This window comes from Mustela nigripes, chromosome 1 (genome assembly GCF_022355385.1).
Source record: "Mustela nigripes isolate SB6536 chromosome 1, MUSNIG.SB6536, whole genome shotgun sequence".
NCBI classification, from domain to species: domain Eukaryota; kingdom Metazoa; phylum Chordata; class Mammalia; order Carnivora; family Mustelidae; genus Mustela; species Mustela nigripes.
The window spans coordinates 9,424,173-9,446,160 of NC_081557.1; the positions used below are offsets into that span (position 1 = coordinate 9,424,173).

Genomic DNA, 21,988 nt, shown 5'->3' on the forward strand with positions numbered 1-21,988 from the left:
GGGGGGGGGTGTGTGTGGCTGAGAAAGCACCACATGTCAGAGGGCCTGGCCCCTTTGGGGTGCTGGGCGGAGCCCTAACCTGGGTGCCGGCTAGTCACTGGGGGCACCAGGAGTGGCTCTCTGGGAGGGTTGGTCCTTGTGTCAGGCTGGCCTGCATGGGTGGGGGTTGCACGAGCTGTGTGCCCTTTGGCCTCTGTCTCTATGTGTCCTCGTCTATAAAACGGGGACCCTGGTACTACTTCCCCACTGACCCCGATGAGGCAGGTGGGGGGGCATGGGAAGGAGCACACAGGCTGGGCCTGAGGGCTTCCTTTATCTTCCCACAGGGAGAGGAGGGACGGAAGGATTCCTCGGGTATCCCGTCAGGCTTACCCCCCTACCCACCATTGTCACAATTCAACAGAGGCTTAAGGAGGCTGCATGGACAGACTCAGACCACTTGAGCCCCCAGCAGCCCCGCTCCATTCCCTTCCTGATCTGGAACATTCCCAAATCTTTGGGGAGTGACCAGAAATGCTTGCCTGTCCCCACTATGTGTCCAGCTTCAGGCTGGCTAGGATTTGAATGTTGGGGTGCACACCACTCCCCTGCCTCACTCCCACAGGCCCGCCCTGGGAGGCACTAAATTCCAGTGGGCTCAGGAGAAGGGCACATCGGGCCAGTGCAGGACTCGGCCGGAGCTGGATGCCAGGCCCTTCTCAGTGCACTTCTACCTGCCCAGATCCGTCCTCCCGGCAGCCCCATGAGATGGGCACTGGTGGTTTCTGCTGTACTGTTGAGGAAATGCAAAATGGGGGGGAGGTGTGCGATCTTGTTTGTGGCTTCACAGCTCAGTTCATGATGGCTGGTCCCCAGCAGCCTGGCACGGAACCCCCCACTCCCACCCGTTGGCCGACTGCTACTGGGGGCTCACGAGGAGCTGTGGGGGCAGGGCAGGAGCTCAGAGAGCATGGATATCACAGATCTTTTTGGGTTGGAATCCCCACTGGGCTGTGATGGACTCTGGCCTGGGCGGGGGTCCCTACCACTCCAAGCCTCTGTTCCAGTAAAATGGTTCTTATCCCTGCCTTGTGGACTCTTGTCCACTTACTCACACCTGCTATCCAGCGCCTGCTCTGCCAGTGGGGGAGGATCATAGGATGTTTCCCAGGGCACAGGGGTGGAGGAGGGTGGGGCCCCCCACAGTGCCCTGAAACTCAGGCAATACAGCCCAAGAAGCGCCAGGACCCCCCCTCCTGTGCCTCACAGTCCAGCCTCCAAGCAGCCAGGTCCTTGGCTCTGTGGGATGGTGGCCAGCTTAGTGGTGAGAGCCACTTTCCACCTCACTGCCCCCCCCCCAAGATCCACTGCCTCCCCCCAGCCCCACCCAGGAGTGGCCACCCTGGGGCTACTGTTGAGTGGCCCCAAGCACAGTTTTGCATTCTGATCCAATCAGAATCCAATCTCCATCAGATGGAGCTGTGTGAGTGGCTTGACCTCTCTGAGTCTTCTGCCCAGCCCCTGGGTCCTTAAGCAGTGGCCCAGGGAGGGTCTGCTCACATGGCCCCCCGCATGGGTTCCAGCAAAAGCTGTCTGCTGGTGCATCAGGCTTTGGCCCAAGGCCAGCGACCCACCTTGTTGGGACTGAGCACAAGAACAGTTCGGGGCACCTGGGCGGCTCAGTCTGTTGGGTGTCCGACTCTTGGTTTCAGCTCAGGTTGTGATCTGGTATTTGTGGGATCGAGCCCTGCATCGCGCTCCACACTATGTGGCGTTGGCTTCAGATTCTTTTTCCTCACCCCATCTCAAATAAATAAATAAAATCTTAAAAAAAAAAAAAAAAAAAAAAGACAGGCTCAGTGGTGCTGACCTGCTTCCCACGGACCAACCACCACCCTGCCCCTTCTGTCCCCCATCAGCCAGACCCTTGTCTGTGGGCTGCTGGATTTTCTCACCGGCCCTTTGGGGCCTAACCAGCCCCTGTCATGCCAGGGGATAGATCAGGCTGGAAGTCCCTCTGGTGGCCCTTGCCCCCAGCGCATCCCCAAGCCTGGCCTGGGTGAATCGGGACCCAGGGACAGCGTCAGGAGGGAGCTCCTATGGCTCCTCAGGAGATCTGGGGGTCTGGTGGGCACCAGGGTGACCCCAGAACACAGGATGGGGGAGAAGAAGGGGCTGAAAGAGAAATGAAGAAATCCTGGGGCTGCAGCCACGTGCAGCCGGGGGAGTTTCAGAGGAAGCAAGAGGGGCTCAGAGTCGGTGCTCATCAGCGTCGGAAAGGAAGGGGATTCTGCCACCTGCTCCAACAGGGATGAAGCTTGAGGGCCTGATGCTGAGTGGCAGGTCAGCCACAAGAGGACAGATAAATATGTTTGATCCTTCTTATTAGAGGTCCCGCGAGTAGTCAAATTCATAGACCGCAGAGTGGTGACTGCCAGGGTCTGGGGGGCGGGGAGAGTCCGCGTTTCATGGGGGCAGAGATGAGAAGGTGGTGGAGGTGGACGCTGGCCATGGTGGCTCGGCCGGGTGAGGGCGCTTCATGCCTGAAAGGCGCTGGAGTCTGGAGTCTTGCCCTTTTTTGCCTGGTCCCCGCAGGAGGGTAGACTTGCTCAAGGTCACAGTGGGTGGGGTCAGCTGAGCCCCAGAGCTGTCTACCCTCGCAGCTCCCCAGGAGGCCCCGGGGCCAGGCAGCTTCCGGTGGGGCCAGTCTCCTCTCCACCTCCTCCCTCCAAAGTCAAGATCAACTCGGAGAGCGGAGAGGTCTACATGATACAGCTCTCTCCCTGCTTAGGAGCTCAGGGAAGGGTTCCAAGTCATATTCCCCAGGACCTAGGTTATTCCAGAAGCTGGACCCTCCTGGGCCCCACCCCCAGCCCCCAGAGGTCTCTAGGTTGCCCCGGGCCAGCAAGCAAGCATTGGACAGGAAAAGGGACCCTGGGGTGGATCCTGGAGGTGTGGCTTCTAAGTGGGAGCTGGAGGGGCCTGAAGGGTTTCCTCCCCGCAGGACCGTGCGGGATGTCCAGTAGCAAGTAGAGGGGCCCAGCCTTCCGTCTGAACGTCCCCCAGAAGCTGGAAGGCTTGTTAGCAGGAGAACAATGGGAGGCCCCGTTCTCAGTGTTCTTGAGAGCTGTTTCCTTCGGCAGCCAGCAGGGCCCTGTCCCAGGCCCCGCGGGGACAGCCCCTCACCCCCATCCCTGCTTGTTCTAGCTGGTCAGGGCAAGCCGGTGAGGGCTAGTTCCTTCAGAGATAGCCTCTGCGAGTTCAAGGGTGAAAATCCAGTGAAGAGCTGAGAGCGAGGACAAGCCCGTTGCACCAGGACTCGATTGGCAAGACTAAGGGAGCCCAGTTGTACAGGCCGGTTTGCTCAACGTTTCAGAAGCCCCTGGGCCAGCTTCCCCACTGGTCCCAGTCCCTAGCGCTTTGCTGTTCTGGCCTCTAACCCCTGTTATAGTGTGCCCCGCCCCATTCCCATCCCCAGCGGTTTCAGAGAGCCATGGGAGTATGTGATGTTTATTTAATTTGCTTTTTTTAAAAAAAAATGATATTTTCTCCTCCTGCTTTTAAAATCAAATGAGCTTAACCATTTGAGTCTCTTCCTTGCCAACCTAAGAACTCAGTCTGTGTGGCCCTTGCCTGATTTTTGGCGAGCCCCCCCCCCCCCACCAGTGCTGGGGAAAGTAGCTGCAGCCTGGCTTCCAGCGGGACACCCAGGTCCTGGGGAGGACTCGGCCAGGCCAGTGGGCAAGGCTGACCCATGTGGCCCTGTTTATGTGACCGCAGATCCACCAGCTGCCTCTCCATCCCAGGCTCTCCCACCCATGCTGCCTCTGGGGACCGCTGCAGCGGGCTGGCTGTCCCCCTGACTGTTGGCTCTCCTTCAGGATGCCTTCCGCGCCTTCCACCAGGACCTCAATTTTGTGCGCAAGTTCCTGCAGCCCCTGTTGATTGGAGAGCTGGCCCCAGAGGAGCCCAGCCAGGATGGACCCCAGGACGTGAGCGGGGCCCTGGTGGAGACCAAGCTGCCAATGTGGGGGTGGGGGTGGGGGCATCGCCAGTAGCAGCTCCGTCCACATTCCTCCCAGGGGCCCCCGGGGGCCAAGGCTGGGTCGGCCATCCCTTCCTGGGCAGGTAGCTGGCGGTGGAGGCAGAAGGACACCTGCAGGAGCCCAGGGTTGGGGGGCTGGCCGGGCTGCAGCATCTGCTGTGTTTCCTGCTCTGGGCCCAGTATCCCCATCTACACCGAGGGTTTGGATGCACTGGGCTTTAAGGGTCTTCCCTGCTCTGGCTTTCTCTGCTTCTCATGTGCCCCACACCTTTTGTGGGGCCAGCCCTTGCCACCAGCTGCCTCCCCAGCTCAGACCCCGGGCTGGAGCTCTCCCCTCCGTTCCTTCGGCTGCACCCCATGGGCCTGGTCCCGGGACTGGCTGGGGCATGGGTCGCTGTGGGGGGACTCCCGGAGATCACTGGGGCCTCGCTGCTGTAGCCCACCAGCCCTCCCACCGTGGCAGGCCCAGCTGGTGGAGGACTTCCGCGCCCTACGCCAGGCGGCCGAGGACATGGAGCTGTTTGAGGCCAAGCCCGCCTTCTTCGCTCTCCTGCTGGGCCACATCCTGGCCATGGAGGTGCTCGCTTGGCTTCTCGTCTACCTCTTCGGCCCGGGCTGGGTGCCCAGCACCCTTGCCGCCCTTGTCCTGGCCACCTCCCAGGTGACTCCAGCGCTGTCTTGCCGCGGCCCAAGCTATCTAGTAGATACAGGGCCTGGCACCCGAGGGCACTCTGGATGTATTTGCTGAGTGAATACATGAATGAATGAGCCGCAGAGTCCCCAAGAGGCGTGTATCTGTAGGTCAAGCTGCGTGTTAAACAAGCTCGGTGAGAGACTTCCAAGTCCCCAGGCCTCCTGACGCTCAGCTGTCCTCATCTGTCAAACAGAGGAAGATGGCCCACTGGGTCTTAAAATGCAGCAATAACTGTGGGGGTGCCCTGGGAGCTGGGAGGGAACCCTGGGCTGTCCGGTCCTGGGTCACCGGCTCCTGACCCCGCCTCGGTCCCCAGGCTCAGTGCTGGTGTCTGCAGCATGACCTGGGCCACACGTCGGTCTTCAGGAAGTCCCAGTGGAACCACGTGGCCCAGCAGTTTGTGATGGGGCAGCTGAAGGTGAGGGTGGGGGGGCAGGCGGCGGGGAGCCACGCGCAGAGCTGGGGGTGTCTCCCTGGCAGCCCGAGTGTGCAGGCGGGGGCGGGGGGTGCACCCGGCCTCGCCCCGGCCCTGAGCGCTCCCTCATCCCCTACAGGGCTTCTCGGCCCACTGGTGGAACTTCCGCCACTTCCAGCACCATGCCAAGCCCAACATCTTCCACAAAGACCCAGATGTCACCGTGGCGCCCGTCTTCCTCCTGGGGGAGTCGTCCGTTGAGGTGCGTGGGGAGAACATGGACTCACCCCGCTGGCCCTGCGGCTTGGTGGTGGGAGTTGGGAGGAGGGACTGTGGCCACTGAGTCCCTTGTTGTGGCCCAGGCCTGGCCCCTGACCAAGCTCCCCAACAAATCCAGGCTGAGCCACTGCTCAAGGGGCCCCCCTTCCCCACTTGCCAGCCCTCCGGGGAGGGGGGATGGGCCCAATGGCTGGAACCTAGGGCTGCCTTGGCCCCAGCCAGCCTCCAGCCTGTGCTGTCTCCGCAGTACGGCAAAAAGAAGCGCCGGTACCTGCCCTACCATCGCCAGCACCTGTACTTCTTCCTGAGTGAGTGGACGTGCATTGGCCCTGAGATGGGGGCACAGCGGGGCCGGGCCTGCCGACCCTCTCGACAGCTTCCGCTGCCTCCCAGGGCGGGGGCCCACTTGTTAAAGCCTCCCTCCTACGGCCCCTGCTGGCCTCTCCTGCCCAGTTCTCTCTCTCCCCCCAACCCCCCCATCCCCTCAACCATTCCCCCCCACCACCACCACCTGCAGCCAGGGCTGACTCTCCCCTCGCCAGCTGCAGCCTCGGCCTGGGCATTCAGAGTTCCTTCCTGCACTCGCAGCACGGGGCTCCGGAGCCCTAGAGCACGGGGCAGTCGGTGGGGAGGCCTGCTTGAGGCTGGGAACCTGGCCCTGGCCTGCAGAAGACTCGTGGGTGACATGGGGTTGGGTACCTGGAGGGGACCGGCACCCGGTAGCACGGGCGTTCCCGGGGTAACAGCGCCTCGCTCCCCCACTCCCTCGGCCTCTCCTGCTTGGCAGCCCAGCCCTGTTCCTCCTGACCCCGCTGTTCCCTCTTGCAGTCGGCCCACCGCTGCTCACCCTGGTGAACTTCGAGGTGGAAAATCTGGCCTACATGCTGGTGTGCATGCAGTGGACGGTAAGCGGGGGTGGTAGGGGCGTGGGGGGGACTCGGCGCGGGTCTCCCAGGGAAGCTGGTGGTGGTGGGAGGAGGGGGGGCACGAGGTGTGCACGTGCAAGTGTGCACAGGACGTGCTGGGGGTCTGTCCGGGTCAGGGTGCCCTACCTGGAAGCGGGGACCCCCTGGGCCGACTCTGCCAGTTCTGTGTCTCCCAGGGAGGGGTCCCTCCATGACACCTTCTCCTCCAGAGTTAGCCCCACAAGGCTGGCAGGGCCAGGACCCTGACCCTCTACCTTGCTAGGAAAACCTTGCTGAGGCACAGCCAGCAAGAAGGGGTGGGTGACCCCAGCTCCCACTCCCGACTGCCTCAGGGCCTCTGTGCTCCTCTCCCCTCTTCTGCAGGACCTGCTGTGGGCCGCCAGCTTCTACTCCCGCTTCTTCCTGTGCTACGCCCCCTTCTACGGCCTCCCTGGGGCTCTGCTCCTCTTCGTTGCTGTCAGGTATGACCAGACTCGGAAGGGCCGGGAGTTGGAGAGACCACACGCAGGCGGCAGGGGACCTTGGCCACAGCCCTCCATGCTCAGAGCCTCCACGTCCCCATCTGCAGTATGGGGACAGCGGGGCTTCCTGCCTGGGGTGGCTGAGAAGCACGAGGGGCGGGGTCCCAGGGGCAGCGGGTCTGGAGGCCGTGGCCCGGCTTACAAGCGGCCCCATGGACAGCCATCCTTGTGCGCTGGGCTGCTCCGGGCTCCGCCGAGCCATGTCCCCTGCTTCGCTCAGCTTCCTCAGACACCAGTGGGGGAGGGGTTACAGCAGTCCCGGGGCACAGATGAGGATGCTGAGGCCCAGGCCTGATCTAAGCGGTGAGCTAGACACGGGCAGTGCCTGAGCCTCTCCTCTCAGGGTCCTGGAGAGCCACTGGTTCGTGTGGATCACGCAGATGAACCACATCCCCAAGGAGATTGGCCACGAGAAGCACCGGGACTGGGCCAGCTCTCAGGTGGGCTGCAGGGGTGTGACCTGGCCGGGGCCCCGCTAGCCCCTGGTGGGGCTCCCAGGGCAGGGCCCTGTGCCCACCTCTCAGCGGTGCCCCACCTGTTTCTGGCAGCTGGCGGCCACCTGCAACGTGGAGCCCTCGCTCTTCATTGACTGGTTCAGCGGCCACCTCAACTTCCAGATCGAGCACCAGTGAGTGCGGCCCTGGAGGCCCCACGGGGGTGGGAGTGAGTCCTGAGCCTGGGGGGGCTGGCCAGGGGCCCCTGTGTCCAGTCTTTCCCTGGGGAGACCAAGACATAAGCCCTGGACTCCCTGGGGGCCTGGGAGGGGTTGGGTGGGGAAGGGGGCTCCCTCTGGCACCCCCCACTTCAGGTGCCAACCCACGCTCTCCCCACCAGCCTCTTCCCCACGATGCCGAGGCACAACTACCGCAGGGTGGCCCCGCTGGTCAAGGCACTGTGTGCCAAGCACGGCCTCAACTACGAGGTGAAGCCCTTCCTGACCGCCCTGGTGGACATCATTGGGTAAGGACCCCCCATGCACGGCAGCTCCCCTCGGGCACCTTCCCGGACACCTGGCTCTCAGAGCCCACACGGGTCCCTCTTCAAGAGCTGGCACTTGAGGCTTTTCCGATCAACCTCTCTGTCCTCAGCCTGTGCCCTCCCTCCCTTCCCGGGGCTCTCTCACACCACCGGGTTTCGGGGGCACCTGTCATGGGCCCAGGCCCTGTCCTGCATCCCTGTCTCTGAGCAGAACAGACTGAGATCCCAACCTTTCTGGAGGTGACGTCCTAGTAGGGGCCATAGGAAGGTTAAAATAAGTCAAGTACAGAGGACGTGGGAAGAGAAGATGCGCTTTGGCAAAAGAAAACCATAAAACCTAAGAATGGGGATGGGTGAGGGGACGTGAGTGCCAGGTAGGACTTGCGGGTTTCTGATAGGGTGACAGGGAGGGTGGTATTGAGAAGCGGCCACGTGAGCAGGGACGGGGAGGAGGGGGGAGGGCTGGCCATGGGGTCAAGTGTGACGGGGTGACTATCTGGGGCAAGGGAACAGCCGTGCCAAGGCTGTGAGGCAAGAGTGTGCCAACGGGAGTGGAGGAGGGACACGCAGGACTGGGGTTCTGGAGAGATGCCCTGATGGGGGCTCGATTCGAAGCAGAAAGAAGCAGAGCAGAGGTTCCTGTAGCTGTCCACGCGAGGGATGGGGTAGTTGGCCCTGCAGGTACCCTTGGCCATGGGGAACCGTGGTCAGATTCCACAGCCAGAGCTCGGCCCCCTCTGTGCTCCGCCGCACGCTGTTCCCTGGACTCCGAGGCCCTTCCTTCCATGCTGGGGTTAGACCTCCTGCGGCTTCTCCTGCACGACCCTTCCTGGCCCCTGGCTCTGAGCACCTGCCCTGGGCACAGAGTTTCCCTGCGAGTTGTGGCTGGTTCTGGCTGCTCTGTCTGCCGTCAGGCTCAGGGTAGGGAGGGTGGGCAGGCGGCAGGCTCCTTGACTTAGAAATGGGTCCCGGGATCGCAGGGCCCAGCAGAAGGTGACAAAAGAGAGAGTGGGGAAGAACGAGGGACGGGCCCGTGCTGACTGCGGTCTGGACTTGGCCTTGGTGCCCTGTCTGCTCCCAGGCAACGTCTAGATTCTACTCCAGTGAATGAAAGTGGAGCTTCCACTCCCGGTTACCTGGCTGCCCCACCCCCACCCCAGCGGCCTGTCCCAGAGGAATGGGGACAAGTCCATTCACTCACCCTCACTGTCCTGGGGGCTGGGGGTAGTATCTTGCAGTCAACAGCCCCCCCACCCCCCATCTCTGTCTCCTAGGTCACTGAAGAAGTCTGGCGATGTCTGGCTGGAAGCCTACCTCCACCAGTGAGGACAGCCGGACCCCGGGCCCGGCTGCCACCAAGCTGGCCTAGGCAGACTTGTCCGCCCCCCTCCCCACCTGGCCTAGGGGGCCCTGCCCACCCTTCTGGATCTGCTCACCTCAGCCCCCTCACCTGTGTGCTTGGCAGCCCTAAGGCCATGGCTCTTGGCCAAACAGGACCAGGGCTAGGGGGATGATACATAAAGCCACACAGCATGGCATGTTTTCCTAGAGCAAAAATTTAGGGAAAACTGTTATTTTTATATAAAAACAAACCCAGATACATGATGGAGTATTGACTCTATAAGGCTCTCGGGGCTGGAGTTTGCCCCAGACTTCCTAAGAGGCATCGGGCCCTTGGGCCATTGGGGTGCTGGGAGATGGCAATCGGGGGGTGCCAGTGAATGATGGCTTTTAGAGGTCCCCTCTGCCAGGGGTTGGGGAGCTGGCAGCTGCCCCAGGCTCAGCTCTCTCTGTGGGCCTGGGCCCTCCCTTCGTGTTCTTGGCCCACTCACCAGCAACCTCCGGCAGTCACGATGGGCTCCCCTCGCTTGACTCCTCTGCACAGTGGGTCTGCACAGTGGGACCGGGGCCTGTCCAGCAGACCAGGGCTCAGGGCGGAAGGCCATGTCCAAGGCGCCCCTTGAGCACAGAAAGGGGGAGCCAGCATGGCCCAGACGTGCCCTGGCCTCCTCCCGCAGCCTCCTTGTTGAGGGGTCTCCTAGGACCACCCACTGGTTCCGCACTTGGCATCCGGCTGGTGGGGTGCAGCCTGATTGCGCTCAGTGGCCCCCAAGGGGGAACACAGGCTTTCTCGCATGCCTGCCTGGGACTAGGTGCCTGCTTGGCATCAGCAGCTTAAAGAAAATGAAATGCGAAGCTAGAATTTCTCTGAGGGCCTTTCTGGAGAGGGAGCTGGAGTCCCCTGACCCCACCCCCATCTGCCGCAGGATCATCCCTCCATTTGTCAGAGCCGCCATTGTCCTGGGCTGGGTTCTCTTGAGGAGGTCAAGGGACACACGTCCTGGAGGTCTTATCCAGTCCTTTCCCAGGGACACCTGCCCCCCGCCATGCGACTCCTGCCCCCACTTCTCTGGTCAGGAAAACCCTGGTGGGGTGGAGGGATCCTGCCTTTGCTGGGAGTCATGGCTATATGACTTTGTGGGAAGTTATTCAACCTCTCTGAGCGGTAGTATGACCTAGGGTGATGGAAGGTAAAAGGGGATGCTCTGTGGAAGGTTCTTTGCATAGGACTTGGCAACAGGGTTCAGAAATTTTAAAAAATGCATGCGTGCAGTCCAGCACCCTGGGCCCCACCTGCTCTCACCTGGAACAAGCCGGCGGCTGTCTCTGACCCAGTTTGTTTCTTGAGAGGTACTTCCTGCCTTGAAAGCAAACTCTGTATGTCTAGAGCAGACCTCACATTCAGGGTCCCTGCCCGGGCTGTCCCCTCTGCTGGGAGATCCCCTTCCTGTGGCCACCTACGGAAACGCTGCTGACTCCGGGTGCCCTGTGAGCCCTGGGTTGGCATTCCTTCCACCTCCCGAGCAGCCAGGGTGGTTCCTGCAGTTGCCCTGATTGTGCACTTAGGGGAAATGTCAACACCCCGTACTTGGTTGGGGGGGCAGCACCTCCCTGCCTTAGGGGATGCTGAGCCTGGGGCGCCACCTAGGGGCGTCCGGAATACCTGCACCGTTGTGGGGCAGGCCCCGCTCCGCGCTGCCCCTAGTGGTGGCCTCGGGGAGCGCGCGCTCCCTCTTCAAATCAGGGGTGGCCTAGTGACTTGCTCAGAGGACCGCTGTGGAAGCCGCCTGGCCTCAAGTAGCCAACCGATCTGGATCTCCTCTTACTGCCTAAAATCCACTGGCGGGATGTCTTGGCCCTTACCCCACTCTGTCCTGCATGTGCGCAGGTCATCACCCCTCTCCTGAGCTGAGCTCCCCTTCTCCATCAGGAGTTCTCTTCCAGAGTCCCGAAACAAAAAACTCTAGGCAGTGTGGGCCAACTTTGTGAAAGGAGGGAAGGAAGGGCCTTGGGGGAGCCTCCAAGAAACCCGGGATCCCTTCCTGATGGTGTACACTCAGTCTTGAGCGCAGAGGAAAAGCAGAAAGGCTGCGGGCAGCTGGGACTTGCTGATTTATTCCTTCCGTCAACCAGCACGGACAGAGTCTCCCGTGGGCATCCCCAGCAGGTGGTGGGAAAGCAGATTCACAAGAGCCAGCCCTGCCTGTAATGGTGAATGGCTCGTCTGGGTTATGAAGGAACTCGTATGTGATAGGCCAGATCACAGACCTTTCACGGGGCTCACACACACACACACACACACTGCCCCGGCAGGTCTGAGAGTGCCTGGCTGCCTCTTCCGCTTGGCCCTTTCCAAGCTCTCAGGACCTGACCTTAATTCTCCTGGACATTTGCTCTTGAACGGGGTGATTTGGCTTGGGCTAGTATGAAAAGAAACGTCAAATGCAGCGAAAAGAAACCTGGAGTTCTAGACCTGGGCCATGCCTTCCCCTCGGGCCTCAGTTTCTTCCTTAGAGGTTGTAGGCACTCTCTGAGACCCACAGCTTATCGTTTCCAGGCCAGGCATCAGACCAGGGTCTCTTTGAGAAGCTGCATCCCATCCAAAGGGGCACATCTCTCCAGGGACGGAGCAGCTGGGACAGGGAAGGAGTCCTGATTGGCGCAAGGCACTGTCTCTGGAGCAGTGGTTGGCGACTCCCAAGGGCAGCGGGAGTCCAGGGCTGCCAGCCACCTCCACCCTGCCCTTCGTCACCAAAGTCCTCCTCGCTCCTCCCAAAGGACCAAGAGAGTTCCTGAGTGTCCCACCGGATGCCTCAGCAACTTGCCAGGTCCGCTGGGGGGCTCCAGGTCCACACACAGCCCAGGCCACTCTGTCAACCCTTCCTCTGGGCCTCAGGGCCCTGCACATGTTTGGGCCATCCACCATGCTGAGCGGACTCTCAGCTCCCCAAGGCCTCCCTCCACCGCCTCCGCCCCTCTGGCCAGCTGCTGAGCCTCTTGGGAGTGGTCTGACATTTGACATGATGGTGTCAGGGGACATCTGGTTCTGGGAAACAGCCCTTCCCTTGAGGGAGTGAAGGAGATGGGCTGATGGGCTGGCGGAGTGTTGGGTGAGGAGCAGGGATCTGGCTGCCACCACGGCGTGGCCTCCAGCCAGCCCCTTCCCTGCTGGTCCCAGCCTCCCCCGAGAATGGAAGCTTCGGGTCTTGTGATCACTAAGGACCTTACAAGTCAGAGACTCATGACTTTGCGGGGAAGGTGCGGGGGTGGGGAAACCCATGATTCCATGTTGGGCAAGACCCTCCATGGAGTATGTGGACAGAAGGGATTCAGCAGAGAGCAGGTACAGGTGTTCCCAGCTTCATGCCACCGGCGTAATAATATTTGAGCACACAGACGGCACGGTGGGAAAAAGACACAGGAAAGATCCCAGTGCCCCCTGACCCGAGCCCACATTTAGCTGGTGCCTTCAGAGCCACAGTGTCCACCTAGACCATCAGTCCTCCCTGCGACCCTCCCCATCCCTGGGAGCCTGTACTGTCCCATCCTGGGGGACAGGGTACCACGCCCAGCCCAGGCAGGAGGTGGAACACAGGCACAGGTAAGAAGGATGGAAGGTGTGTATCTCATGGTCTCTCAGACTCAAAGTCCTCTCTACTGCGAGGTCCGGGCCAAGGGCTCACAGGCGGGGAGAGTGACAGCCTCACTCTAGCCTGGTGCCTTTGGTGAATCAACGGCGGGACCCACCCAGAGAGCCAGGCCAGAGGACTCACCCAAGGCCACTCAGTGGGTCTCTGTCTTCTGGCTCAGGGCTCCTTCTGCAACCTTGGATCCCACTGCCGAATCCCTGGACCCACTGGGGAACCACCTCCACCCTACCCGGGACAGCTGGCTGTCCCTGCGCACGATACTGGGGTCCCAGGGAAAACACGAAGGCCACAAGGGTCTACTCTGGGACCCTCTGCAGCCCTGCTTGGAGGAGAGGCAAGGCCGGGCGCTGGCTATGCTGAACCCTTCCCGGACACACCTAGCTTGACCTGCCGCCTGAGCCAACCCGGAGGCAGAGGAGCAGAGCAGCATTTGGGCTCCTGGCACAGCCCTCCGGACTTCCCAGGCTTGGTGGTAGGACAGACCCAGGACTCTGTCTGCCACTGCCTGTGAGCTGGTGGGCTGAGCTGAGATGGCATGCACGTCTCCCCAGGGTGTGGGGACCCCAAGACGGAAGCGTAGGTCTCCAGGGCTTTCTAAACTCCCTTCCGAGATTCTCTTTGCTCCCCAGCGCTCTGTCCACTGACCAGAAAATGGGGGAACGGGAGTCTGGCAACAGGCCAGTCAGTTGGCGAGGTTGTGAGCAGACAGCTGCTCCCAGGAGGAACTGGGGACAGAGATGCGGAATGGGGAGGTCAGAAAGGTGGCCTGGGCCAGCTTCTCCTTGCTGCCCTCCAGAGACCTTCCAGGAAACCTCCTTTGGCTCCAGTGGCCACATCTGGAGTTGGGTTTGTGTGTACGCACTTCAGTGGAAGGGGAGAGAAGTTCTCTCCTGAAGGGAGGCAGCAGGGGATGGGGGTAGGGCCACCACAGTTGGGGAAGGGACAGCAAAATCTACCAGCATGAGTCTTCTCCCTGGTCCCCTGGCTACAAAGCCCCTTCCTTCATCCGCTTAGCATTAACGTGCAGAAAGTGAGAATAAAATTACCTTTATTTCCAAAAAATGTAGGGGTGGGGGAGCGATATGGTAAAAATTAACATCAGTTCCCTACAGATCCATTCTGTGTCCCTGGAAGGACAGCCCCTGGGGCCTGTGTTCGCCACTGGGTCGCCATGGCAACCTGCAGGTCCGTCGCACAAGATGCATCTCCCCCTGGCGGGGGAGCTGGGGGACTACAGCTCTCTCCCATAGGCGCCCCCGCTGAGGTTGTTCTGCTCCCCTCTCCTGAAGCTAAATATTGGTTAGTGGGTTAGATTTCCGAACGCAGCAGCCCGGAGCCCCTCCCTCCCGCTCACTCCCCACCCCCTTGGCTGCCTGGCTTCCGGCCCCAAACTCCTTGTTGCAGTTTTCACTTGACCTTCATCACGTCTCCCTCCCAAACCCCCAGATCTTTAGGGTCACGTCCTCTGGGACTGCCTCCCCCCGGGCCCCTACTGCCTTCTCGACAGCAGCGGCCTCAGCAGCTCCCACAGTTGGGGTCCCTGTGGCCTCCATGAGTGAGCCGGGCTCAGCCCACCACAGGGGCCTAAAGAGGCAGCTGGTAGAAGGTTGTGACAAGGCCCAGCCCTGTTGTCGCAGCTCCCCCCAACCCCGTCAGAATGTCTCTGCAACAAAAGATTAAAAAACCAGAGGACAGGCGAGAGCAGAAGACAGTGTGAGCACGTCCCCACTAGCAGCCCCCGCATGGAGCTGGGCTGTGTGAGGTGCCCTCCGGCAGCTTGAAGGGCTCAAGGCCACTTGGCCAAGCAGCTAGAAACTGGTGGGCACTGCCTGGCAGGTAACAGAGCACCTTGGAGAAAGGTCTGATCGCCCAGCCCGGACAAACAGCTGACGGGGATATTGGGGGACGAGGAGACAGGGCGGAGCCGACAGGCCAGCTGATCCTCTGATCTGGCCAAGCCCACTTTCAGGATGGCCCCCTTGGCCCCCGGGTCCCAAGCTGTGGAGCTGGGGAGACGTGGCAGGTGGTGAGATGGAACAGCACAAGCCCCGGGTCAGAGGGCTCCTGCGGGGCGAGGACACTTGCCTGGGCCCCGAGGTCTGAGCTGGCTGCGCTGCGGGCAAAGGGAGCCGGGATCAGGGTCAGGACTCTGGGCATCTGAAGAGAAGGGGTGGCAGCAGGGAGGCCCGGGTCCCAGTGCAGGCCGCCAGGGGGCCGGGGGCACCAGGCGCACACACCCCCTAACACCAGTGACGGGGACGCTGACAGTGGGGCCAGGCCTACAGGCCAGGGAGCCGTGGCGCCCAACGAGGACCCCCACCCGCCACGGTCCTCAGAAGTATCTGAGGGAGACAAGGAGGTATGAGGCCTAGAGACCAGGCAGCAGGACAGGGGTGCTATAGGCCGTCTCTGTGGACCTCTGGCCTGGCAAAAGTTTGGGGACAGAAGTTGGGGGCCGGGACAGAGCACCTCTCTTGGCTCCTGGGGGTGGGAGGGAGCTGGTGAAGGGCCATCTGAGAGAGGACAGCCCCATGGAGGGTGTCGGAGACAGAAGTGCAGGGAAAGCGGAGGAAAACAGGAGATAGACCAAGAATGGGATTCCCGAACCAGCATGTACCCCAGCCTTGTGGAACCCCTCAGAACAAAAGCCCCCCTCCCTGTGGCCAGCACTCCCACCTGCTCCCCCTTCCCCGTGGGCAGCCCCAGGGCTGCTGCTTCATTTGTGGAGGTAGGCGTCCAGCCACAGCTCCCCGGACTTCTTCAGGGACCTGGGAAGAGGAGGGGACCGTCAGGACCCAGGAAGGGGGGCGCTGGGGGGTGGGCGGTGCTTCTTGGCTCTCAGAGGGACTATAGGGTTGTCTGCTCAGGGCTCCCGGGGTACAGCCTGAGGGAGGACCAAGGGAGGGTCCCCCTCCAGCCCAGAGCTGAAGCCGGGTCCTTCCTAGTAAGGGAGGAGCCCTGGTGGGGACACTTGGGCCCCAGGGGCTTGCGTCCTCTGGTGGCCATTAGTCCCACCATGGCCAGTCCCAGCTGCGCACCTCTCTGTCTCTTTGCTGAGCCCCAGGGACCTCCAGGGGCTCCAGCAGCCGCAGACGCCTCCCCCCCTTACCTAATGATGTCCTGAAGGGCCCTCAGCAGCGGCTTCTCCTGGTACTTGATGCCATGCTTGGCGCACAGAGACTTCACCAGCGGCGCGACCTTGTGGAAGTTGTGCCGGGGCATGGTGGGGAAGAGGCTGGGGACAGCGGGGACAGAGTGAGGACGTTCCCGCCCCCTACTCACAGCCCGCACAGACAGCAGCAGTCAGGGTGGGGGAGACCCCATCTGCGGCTCTCCTTGTGTGTGTCCCCCCCACTGAGGCTGGTGCACAGGAGGTGGGGAAGAGCCGTGCCTCAGTTTCCTTGTCAATGAAGGGATCAGTCCCCCTGCCCTGCTAGGCTCGAAGGTTCAAGAGACCAGTGGTGAGCTCTCTATGGTTACAAAGCTGGGGCCGCATGGGAAGGGTGGCTGTCCCTCGGGCTGGTGAGCCCCTCCCCGACCTCAGTGGGTGGGCTGCAGAACCAGGCTCCAGGCCTGAGGCGCTCGGGAGGCCTGGCCAGGGTGGGGAGGGAGGTAGCCCCCATGTGCTGCCCACGCCCAGACAGGGCTGGTGACCTCCCTCCTCCAGGGCCACCCACCTTCCCAGCCTGCCCGCCCGCCCGTGCTCACTGGTGCTCGATCTGGAAGTTGAGGTGTCCGCTGAACCAGTCATTGAAAAAGGACTGCTCCACGTTGCAGGTGGCTGCCAGCTGCGGAGGGGAGGGGTGAGAGCCCAGGAGCAGATGGGAGAATGAGAGCTCCATCTCTTTCCCGAGAGGCCCAACCCCTCCCTGTCGAGCTGCCTGGCCGGGAGACCTTGGCCCATCCAGATTCCCCGCTGGTCCCTCCCTGTGGAAGGTTACAGGCAGGGAAGCCCAGCGTGGTCCAGGGCCCACTGAGCAGCCAAGGGCTGGAGGCGTGGAGACGGACCCACAGGCTCCATGGGGCCCCGGTGTGAGCTCCGGCTGCCCTCACCTGGTTGCTGAACCAGTCACGGTAGGGCTCGTGGTCAATCTCCATGACGATGTGATTCATCTGCGTGACCCACACAAACCAGTGGCTTTCCAGGAACCTGGAAGACAACACAGCTCAGCGCGGGAGCCATGGGAGTGGCCACGGAGTCTGGCCAGGTGGGAACAGACCTTCTCCCCTAGCCCCAGCAGCCCGGCAGGTGCACCAAGAGGCCAGGCCGGGAGGCCCAGGGCAGGAAGCAGGGAGCTCGGAGCCCTTCCCCAGGGGTCCCCGTGTCAAAGCCCTGTCAAGGCCAAGCAGCAGGTACCTGATGAAGTTGAGGAAGATGACAGTCCCCAGGATACCATAGAAAGGGATGTAGGTGATGAAGAACCGAGCGTAGTAGCTTAAGGCCCAGGCCAAGTCCTACAGAGAGAATGGAATTTGATCCGGGGCCGCTACCCACTTGGCTCCGCGTCCTGACCACCCATGTGCACACAGCCCCTCACAAGCCCCTCAAGGCGAAAGTGTCCAAGAACCCCCAGTGGGCCTCGAGGAAGCTGGGCACCAGGTCCACGGAGCATGTGACGCTTGCTTGCACAGGGCTGGTGACTGTCTTTGCTTCTGGGGAAATGCTGAGTGTCTGAGCAGCAGGAGGGCGCTGGGACTTTGCTTCAGGGAAACAGGGCAGGGACCAGGTTGTCAGCCAGGAGCAGCCCTTTCGTGGTCCCAGAGATTCTGAAGGTACACAGACTGCCCCACCCCCACCACTTAGCCCCTGCCCTTCGCTGTCTTCTAACCCATCAACACCTGGGAATCTCCTTCTTAGCAGGGCAAAGGCCAGCGCCACTGCCCAGCCTCTCCATAAGGGCCCCCCAGCCATCTCTGACATGCTGGTCCCCCTCCCATGCCCAGTTCTCCTCCTGTCCTGTCTCCCTTCCTGCCCCTCTCTGGGGTGGCCATGGGATCCTGAACTTACAGGTCTTCCCTCACCTGGGTGAGTGCTTCCCTCAGCTGCCCTGCCGCCCGCCCCTCCACAGCAACCCCACGGGCAGGCGCCCTGAGGAGGGGGTCCCTATCTCCTCTCTGCATCCCAAGTCTGAGTGCCTCCACGGGGCCATAGCCAGAGTCCCCATGGGTCTCCCGCTCGCCCTCGGCTACCATGGCAACCAGAGCCGCCTCCTTAGCCCCAAGCAGAACCCGCCTTTCCCACAGAGCTCGGTGGGATCCGGAATGGCTCTCTCTTGAGCCACCCTGACCCAGCTTATTTCTGCCTCAGGGCCTTTGCATGGTTTCCTCTCCCCCATGACTTTTCCTCCCCAGAGTCCCAGCAGGGTAGTGATCCGAGCACAGGCCCCGGGTCAGGCTGCCGGTGTGAGTACTCAGCTGGGCCTCTGTGCCTAACGTGGACGGTGACACCGCCATCCTCAAAGCCCCCACCCACCTCCTTCCCCACTAGAGGATACTGGATGAAATCCCACCCTCAAATGCCGACCCACACACCCTATGCGGACAGCCTCTGGACCCACGTGCACCCGGCCTCACTTCCACCTGGGCTTCCTGTCCCCCCCCCCCAGCCCCCCTTCTGCTTGACAAACTTATCCTCAAGTCTATGTGCAGTCAAGCTCCACGAATCCCGTGCATGCCTCCTCTCTACCCGCGGGCAGAGCTGGGTGCTAGGAGCCAAAGCAGCTCCTTCGGAAGCCTGGTGTGTGGAAGGACAGGCTTATACAGAGATCCCTTCAATATCATACGGAAGGGGACAGCAGCAAGGGGAGCACGTGAGTGGTCCTGATGTGATGTTCGGATTTAGGAAAGGCCCTCGTTGGGAGGTGGTGCCTGAGCTGGGCTGGGCTACATCAGAGGTCAAGACCGTGTGACACATTTGCAGAATGACGGTATGGACAAAAAGCCCAGATAGGCAAGACTGCGGTGCGATGAGCAGAGGCGCACGGGCAGGGGGCTGGGCATACGTGCAGATCCTGTGTCCCATGTGCTCGCCAGGGGCAGGGGGATTCGGCCAGGCCGTGTCTGCCTCAGGACGCTGACCGCTACCTCTCAGCCAACGGAAAACCGCCGCAAGCAGTCACATTCAAATCTTAAAATAGAGCTCTGCCAACTGGAGATGGAGGGATTAGGTTATTCCGGTAGCCCAGACACGAAATGATGGAGACTGAGAGCAGGGCCCACAGCTCTGAGGAGGTGATAGAGATTCCAGAACAATCTAGGAGGCCGGGGCAGTTGCATTTGGGGACAGCTTAGTCGTGAGGAATCCATGCTCGTCCCCTCATGGGTGCTATCAGCTGAGAAGGCGGTCCAGGGGAAGGGAGAGTCTGGAGGTTTGGCAGTAGGCCCCGGGGCATGACCTGGGATCCAGCGAGGGCTCTCTAAGGGGGCAGGAGAAGCAAGTGTGACAGGTTTGCTCCTACTGTCCACCACATTCCCCTTCGTTTCATTTGTGTGTGCAACTAGTGCGGCAGAAGGAACTGTATATCCACGGGGGAAGATGCTTATTTCTTCTCGTGCAGGACCCATGACCACGGGACCACGGGCTGCAGGGGTAGGGTGTGAAGCAATATGGGGGAACAGAGAGGTGGAGGAGAACCAGCAGAGATAGGATCTGGAGGCTGACAGGGAGAGTTTCAGGAGAGAGAGGCCGTGGTGTCAGACACAGAGACCCTCCAGGGAGGGAGGCTGGGTAGTATCTCCAGGATGTGGCCACCACCCAGCACTGCCAGGACGGTAAACACCTCTGTCCTTGAGGCTCTCAGAGTGCATCAGCCCCTGTACTCCCCATACCTGGCATCTGGGCCTGGAACAGCCCTCACCGTTGGGGGTTGTGCCGTGCCTGACCCGATACTCGGCAGGATCCCCGGCTAGGTGCCCCCTAGATGCCCGATTGCCAGGAGCGCTCCATCTCCCCTGTGTTGTGACCATCAAACAGGTCTCTAGGTGTTGCCGGCTGGCCCAAGAGAGTTGTTCCCGTTGAGGACTATGGCCCCAAGCCAGGGCTGCACTTGGCACCTAAGCTCTCTGTTACCTTAAATCAGAAAAGCCGGGGGGCGCCTGGGTGGCTCAGTCATTAAGCCTTCGGCTCGGGTCAGGATCCCAGGATCTTGGGATGGAGCCCCCACATCGGGCTCCCTGCTCAGCGGGGAGCCTGCTTCTCCCTCTCCCACTCTCCCTGCTTATGTTCCCTCTCTCGCTGTCTCTCTCTCTGTCAAATAAATAAAATCTTAAAAACAAACAAACAAACAAAAACGAAAGAAGAGCCCACCGCCGGACCCAACTCTGCCCCACGCAGTCTTGGACGCCTGGGGTGGTGGCACCGGAACTTATCTGCCCTGAATCCCCAGTCCCGCGCACGGACTGCAGTCCGCTATTTTGGAGAAGGAGCACAAGGCTGGAGGCTCGTCCCTCCCACCCAGCCAGAGACCTGCTCCCCAGCAGGGGCAAAAGCAGGGCTGCCCTGTCTCCCCACCACCGAGTTGGGGCCCTATCAAATCTCCCTGAGTCGGCCACCCGATCCCAGGCAGGCACGCAGTCTTCTCTCCTTCCCTGCGCTGTCCTTAGTGAGTGCTTTGTCCCTTGGGGAATAAGCACAGCTTTAAAAAAAAAAAAAAAAAAAAAGGTATATATTCAGGCAGGAGTCACCTGCCACAAAAGCTGATGGAAATCCGCCCAGCAGTGGATTTCCACGAAACCCCACCCGGCCAGGGTCGAGCTCCTCTTCAGCTGTGTGGCTCCTTCCAGGGCCCGGGGAGCCCCATGGGAACAGCAGTTACCATAGGTGAGAGATCTGGGTTCAAATTCCCATGGCACAGCTGACACAGAAACTCCATCTCTGCGGCCCATGTCATTGTGCTCTTAAGCCAGGGTCAAAAGTCATAACGTGGGGGGCCATGCTGGGACACAGGAAGTACAGAAGAAACGCTCACTTCTGGAAAAATATCGTGTCCTAGCAGTGGGTGGTACAGGTTCTACCAATACAGGGCTGGTGGAGACTTCTAGAACACCAGCGGAATCACCAGGTGTGGCCCCTTTGCCCACAGTTCCAACGAGACAGGACAAAGCAAAGTACTTGGAAGCCCTGCAGACGCTCCAGAAACACGAGGGAGGTTGGTGTTATTCGAGAGAGGTTGGTAGCTGAAGTGGGGGGACAGTATGGGACACGGCCTAGGTCCTAGCGCTCGACCCTGGTGTCACCCTGGGTAAGTCCCAAGCTCTCAGAGTCTCAATATTTTCATTGATGAAACTGGATTAAAAAAAAAAAAAAAAAACCCGCAATACCTAAGAGACCCTCCACTGAGTGTCCCCACAAAACCCATTGTCCCACAAACAGGCTCCGCCCATGGCTGACTGCTCCATCCAGGTCATTCCGTCCACCTTTTATGCCGAATCCCGCTCGTGCACACGTGATGCCAAGGACGGGGACGTGCCCCTTCGCACTCGCTCTCTGGACACAGAATCTGGTGACTCCAAGCCTGGTGTTACAGGTTGGATTGTGTCCCCTAAAATGCACATGTTGAAGCCCTAATCCCAAGGCCTCGAGTGACCTTATTTGGAGACAGGGTCATGGCCGATGTAATTCACTAAGCTGCAGCCCTAGTCTACTGCGACCGGCGTTCTTAAGAAAAGGGACCCCGGACGCAGACACAGATGCTCATGGGGATAGTGACGCCGAGACACAGGCAGAAGACCCAGCCGCCCAGCAGCCGAGAACTCTAGCCTGGCCCTGGTCCTCCTTAACCACCCTCAGAAGGACCCGCGCCGACAGCACCTCATCTGGGACTTCTGGCCTCCATAGTTGTGAGCACTGCGGTGGGACAGGGAGGCCTTGGTGGGCAGCTTGAGCAAACAAACCCCCCTATCAGCCCAGTGACTGCTCAGCTGCCCTCCCTTGAGCATGTGGAGCGTGGTGGTCCCGGCCCATGGGCTCTCGGGGCCGCACAGGACACGGGTTCGTGGGAGACAATGGCTGGAGTGGCGGACAGATGGGCCCAGCTCTCTGAGGGAGCTCGGCCCCACGGCCCCACTGGCCCCACGGTGTGTGGGTAGCGGGGGAACATGGAGGGCTGTGGCCTCCCTGGCTCCTGGCCACGTGGCCCAGAGCATGTTCCCTTACTGAGAG

The 21,988-nt window shown here is 61.1% G+C and overlaps 2 protein-coding genes across 4 annotated transcripts in view; one reads left to right on the forward strand and one right to left on the reverse strand.

Annotated features, from left to right (window-relative positions):
• FADS3 (fatty acid desaturase 3) overlaps positions 1 to 9,442 on the forward strand; it is a 13,557-nt gene extending 4,115 nt beyond the window's left edge. The window contains exons 2-12 of one of the 2 annotated variants that reach the window (XM_059404210.1): positions 3,861 to 3,971; positions 4,488 to 4,685; positions 5,035 to 5,136; positions 5,273 to 5,395; positions 5,660 to 5,720; positions 6,241 to 6,317; positions 6,702 to 6,799; positions 7,203 to 7,299; positions 7,408 to 7,487; positions 7,694 to 7,819; positions 9,112 to 9,442. In XM_059404210.1, coding sequence (XP_059260193.1) covers positions 3,861 to 3,971; positions 4,488 to 4,685; positions 5,035 to 5,136; positions 5,273 to 5,395; positions 5,660 to 5,720; positions 6,241 to 6,317; positions 6,702 to 6,799; positions 7,203 to 7,299; positions 7,408 to 7,487; positions 7,694 to 7,819; positions 9,112 to 9,163 — 1,125 coding nt within the window. In that variant the 3' untranslated portion in view covers positions 9,164 to 9,442. The remainder of the gene's footprint in view (positions 1 to 3,860; positions 3,972 to 4,487; positions 4,686 to 5,034; positions 5,137 to 5,272; positions 5,396 to 5,659; positions 5,721 to 6,240; positions 6,318 to 6,701; positions 6,800 to 7,202; positions 7,300 to 7,407; positions 7,488 to 7,693; positions 7,820 to 9,111) is intronic. The other variant, XM_059404218.1, reaches the window with a different exon arrangement.
• Positions 9,443 to 13,859: 4,417 nt separating this feature from the next.
• Positions 13,860 to 21,988, reverse strand: part of FADS2 (fatty acid desaturase 2) — a 31,944-nt gene continuing 23,815 nt past the window's right edge. Inside the window, exons 8-13 of one of the 2 annotated variants that reach the window (XM_059404235.1) lie at positions 17,186 to 17,283; positions 16,882 to 16,978; positions 16,537 to 16,616; positions 15,938 to 16,063; positions 15,505 to 15,596; positions 13,860 to 14,117 (exon numbers count right to left, since the gene is read on the reverse strand). In XM_059404235.1, the coding sequence (XP_059260218.1) occupies positions 15,545 to 15,596; positions 15,938 to 16,063; positions 16,537 to 16,616; positions 16,882 to 16,978; positions 17,186 to 17,283 (453 nt within the window). In that variant the 3' untranslated portion in view covers positions 13,860 to 14,117; positions 15,505 to 15,544. Of the gene's footprint in view, positions 15,597 to 15,937; positions 16,064 to 16,536; positions 16,617 to 16,881; positions 16,979 to 17,185; positions 17,284 to 21,988 lie in introns of both variants that reach the window. The other variant, XM_059404226.1, reaches the window with a different exon arrangement.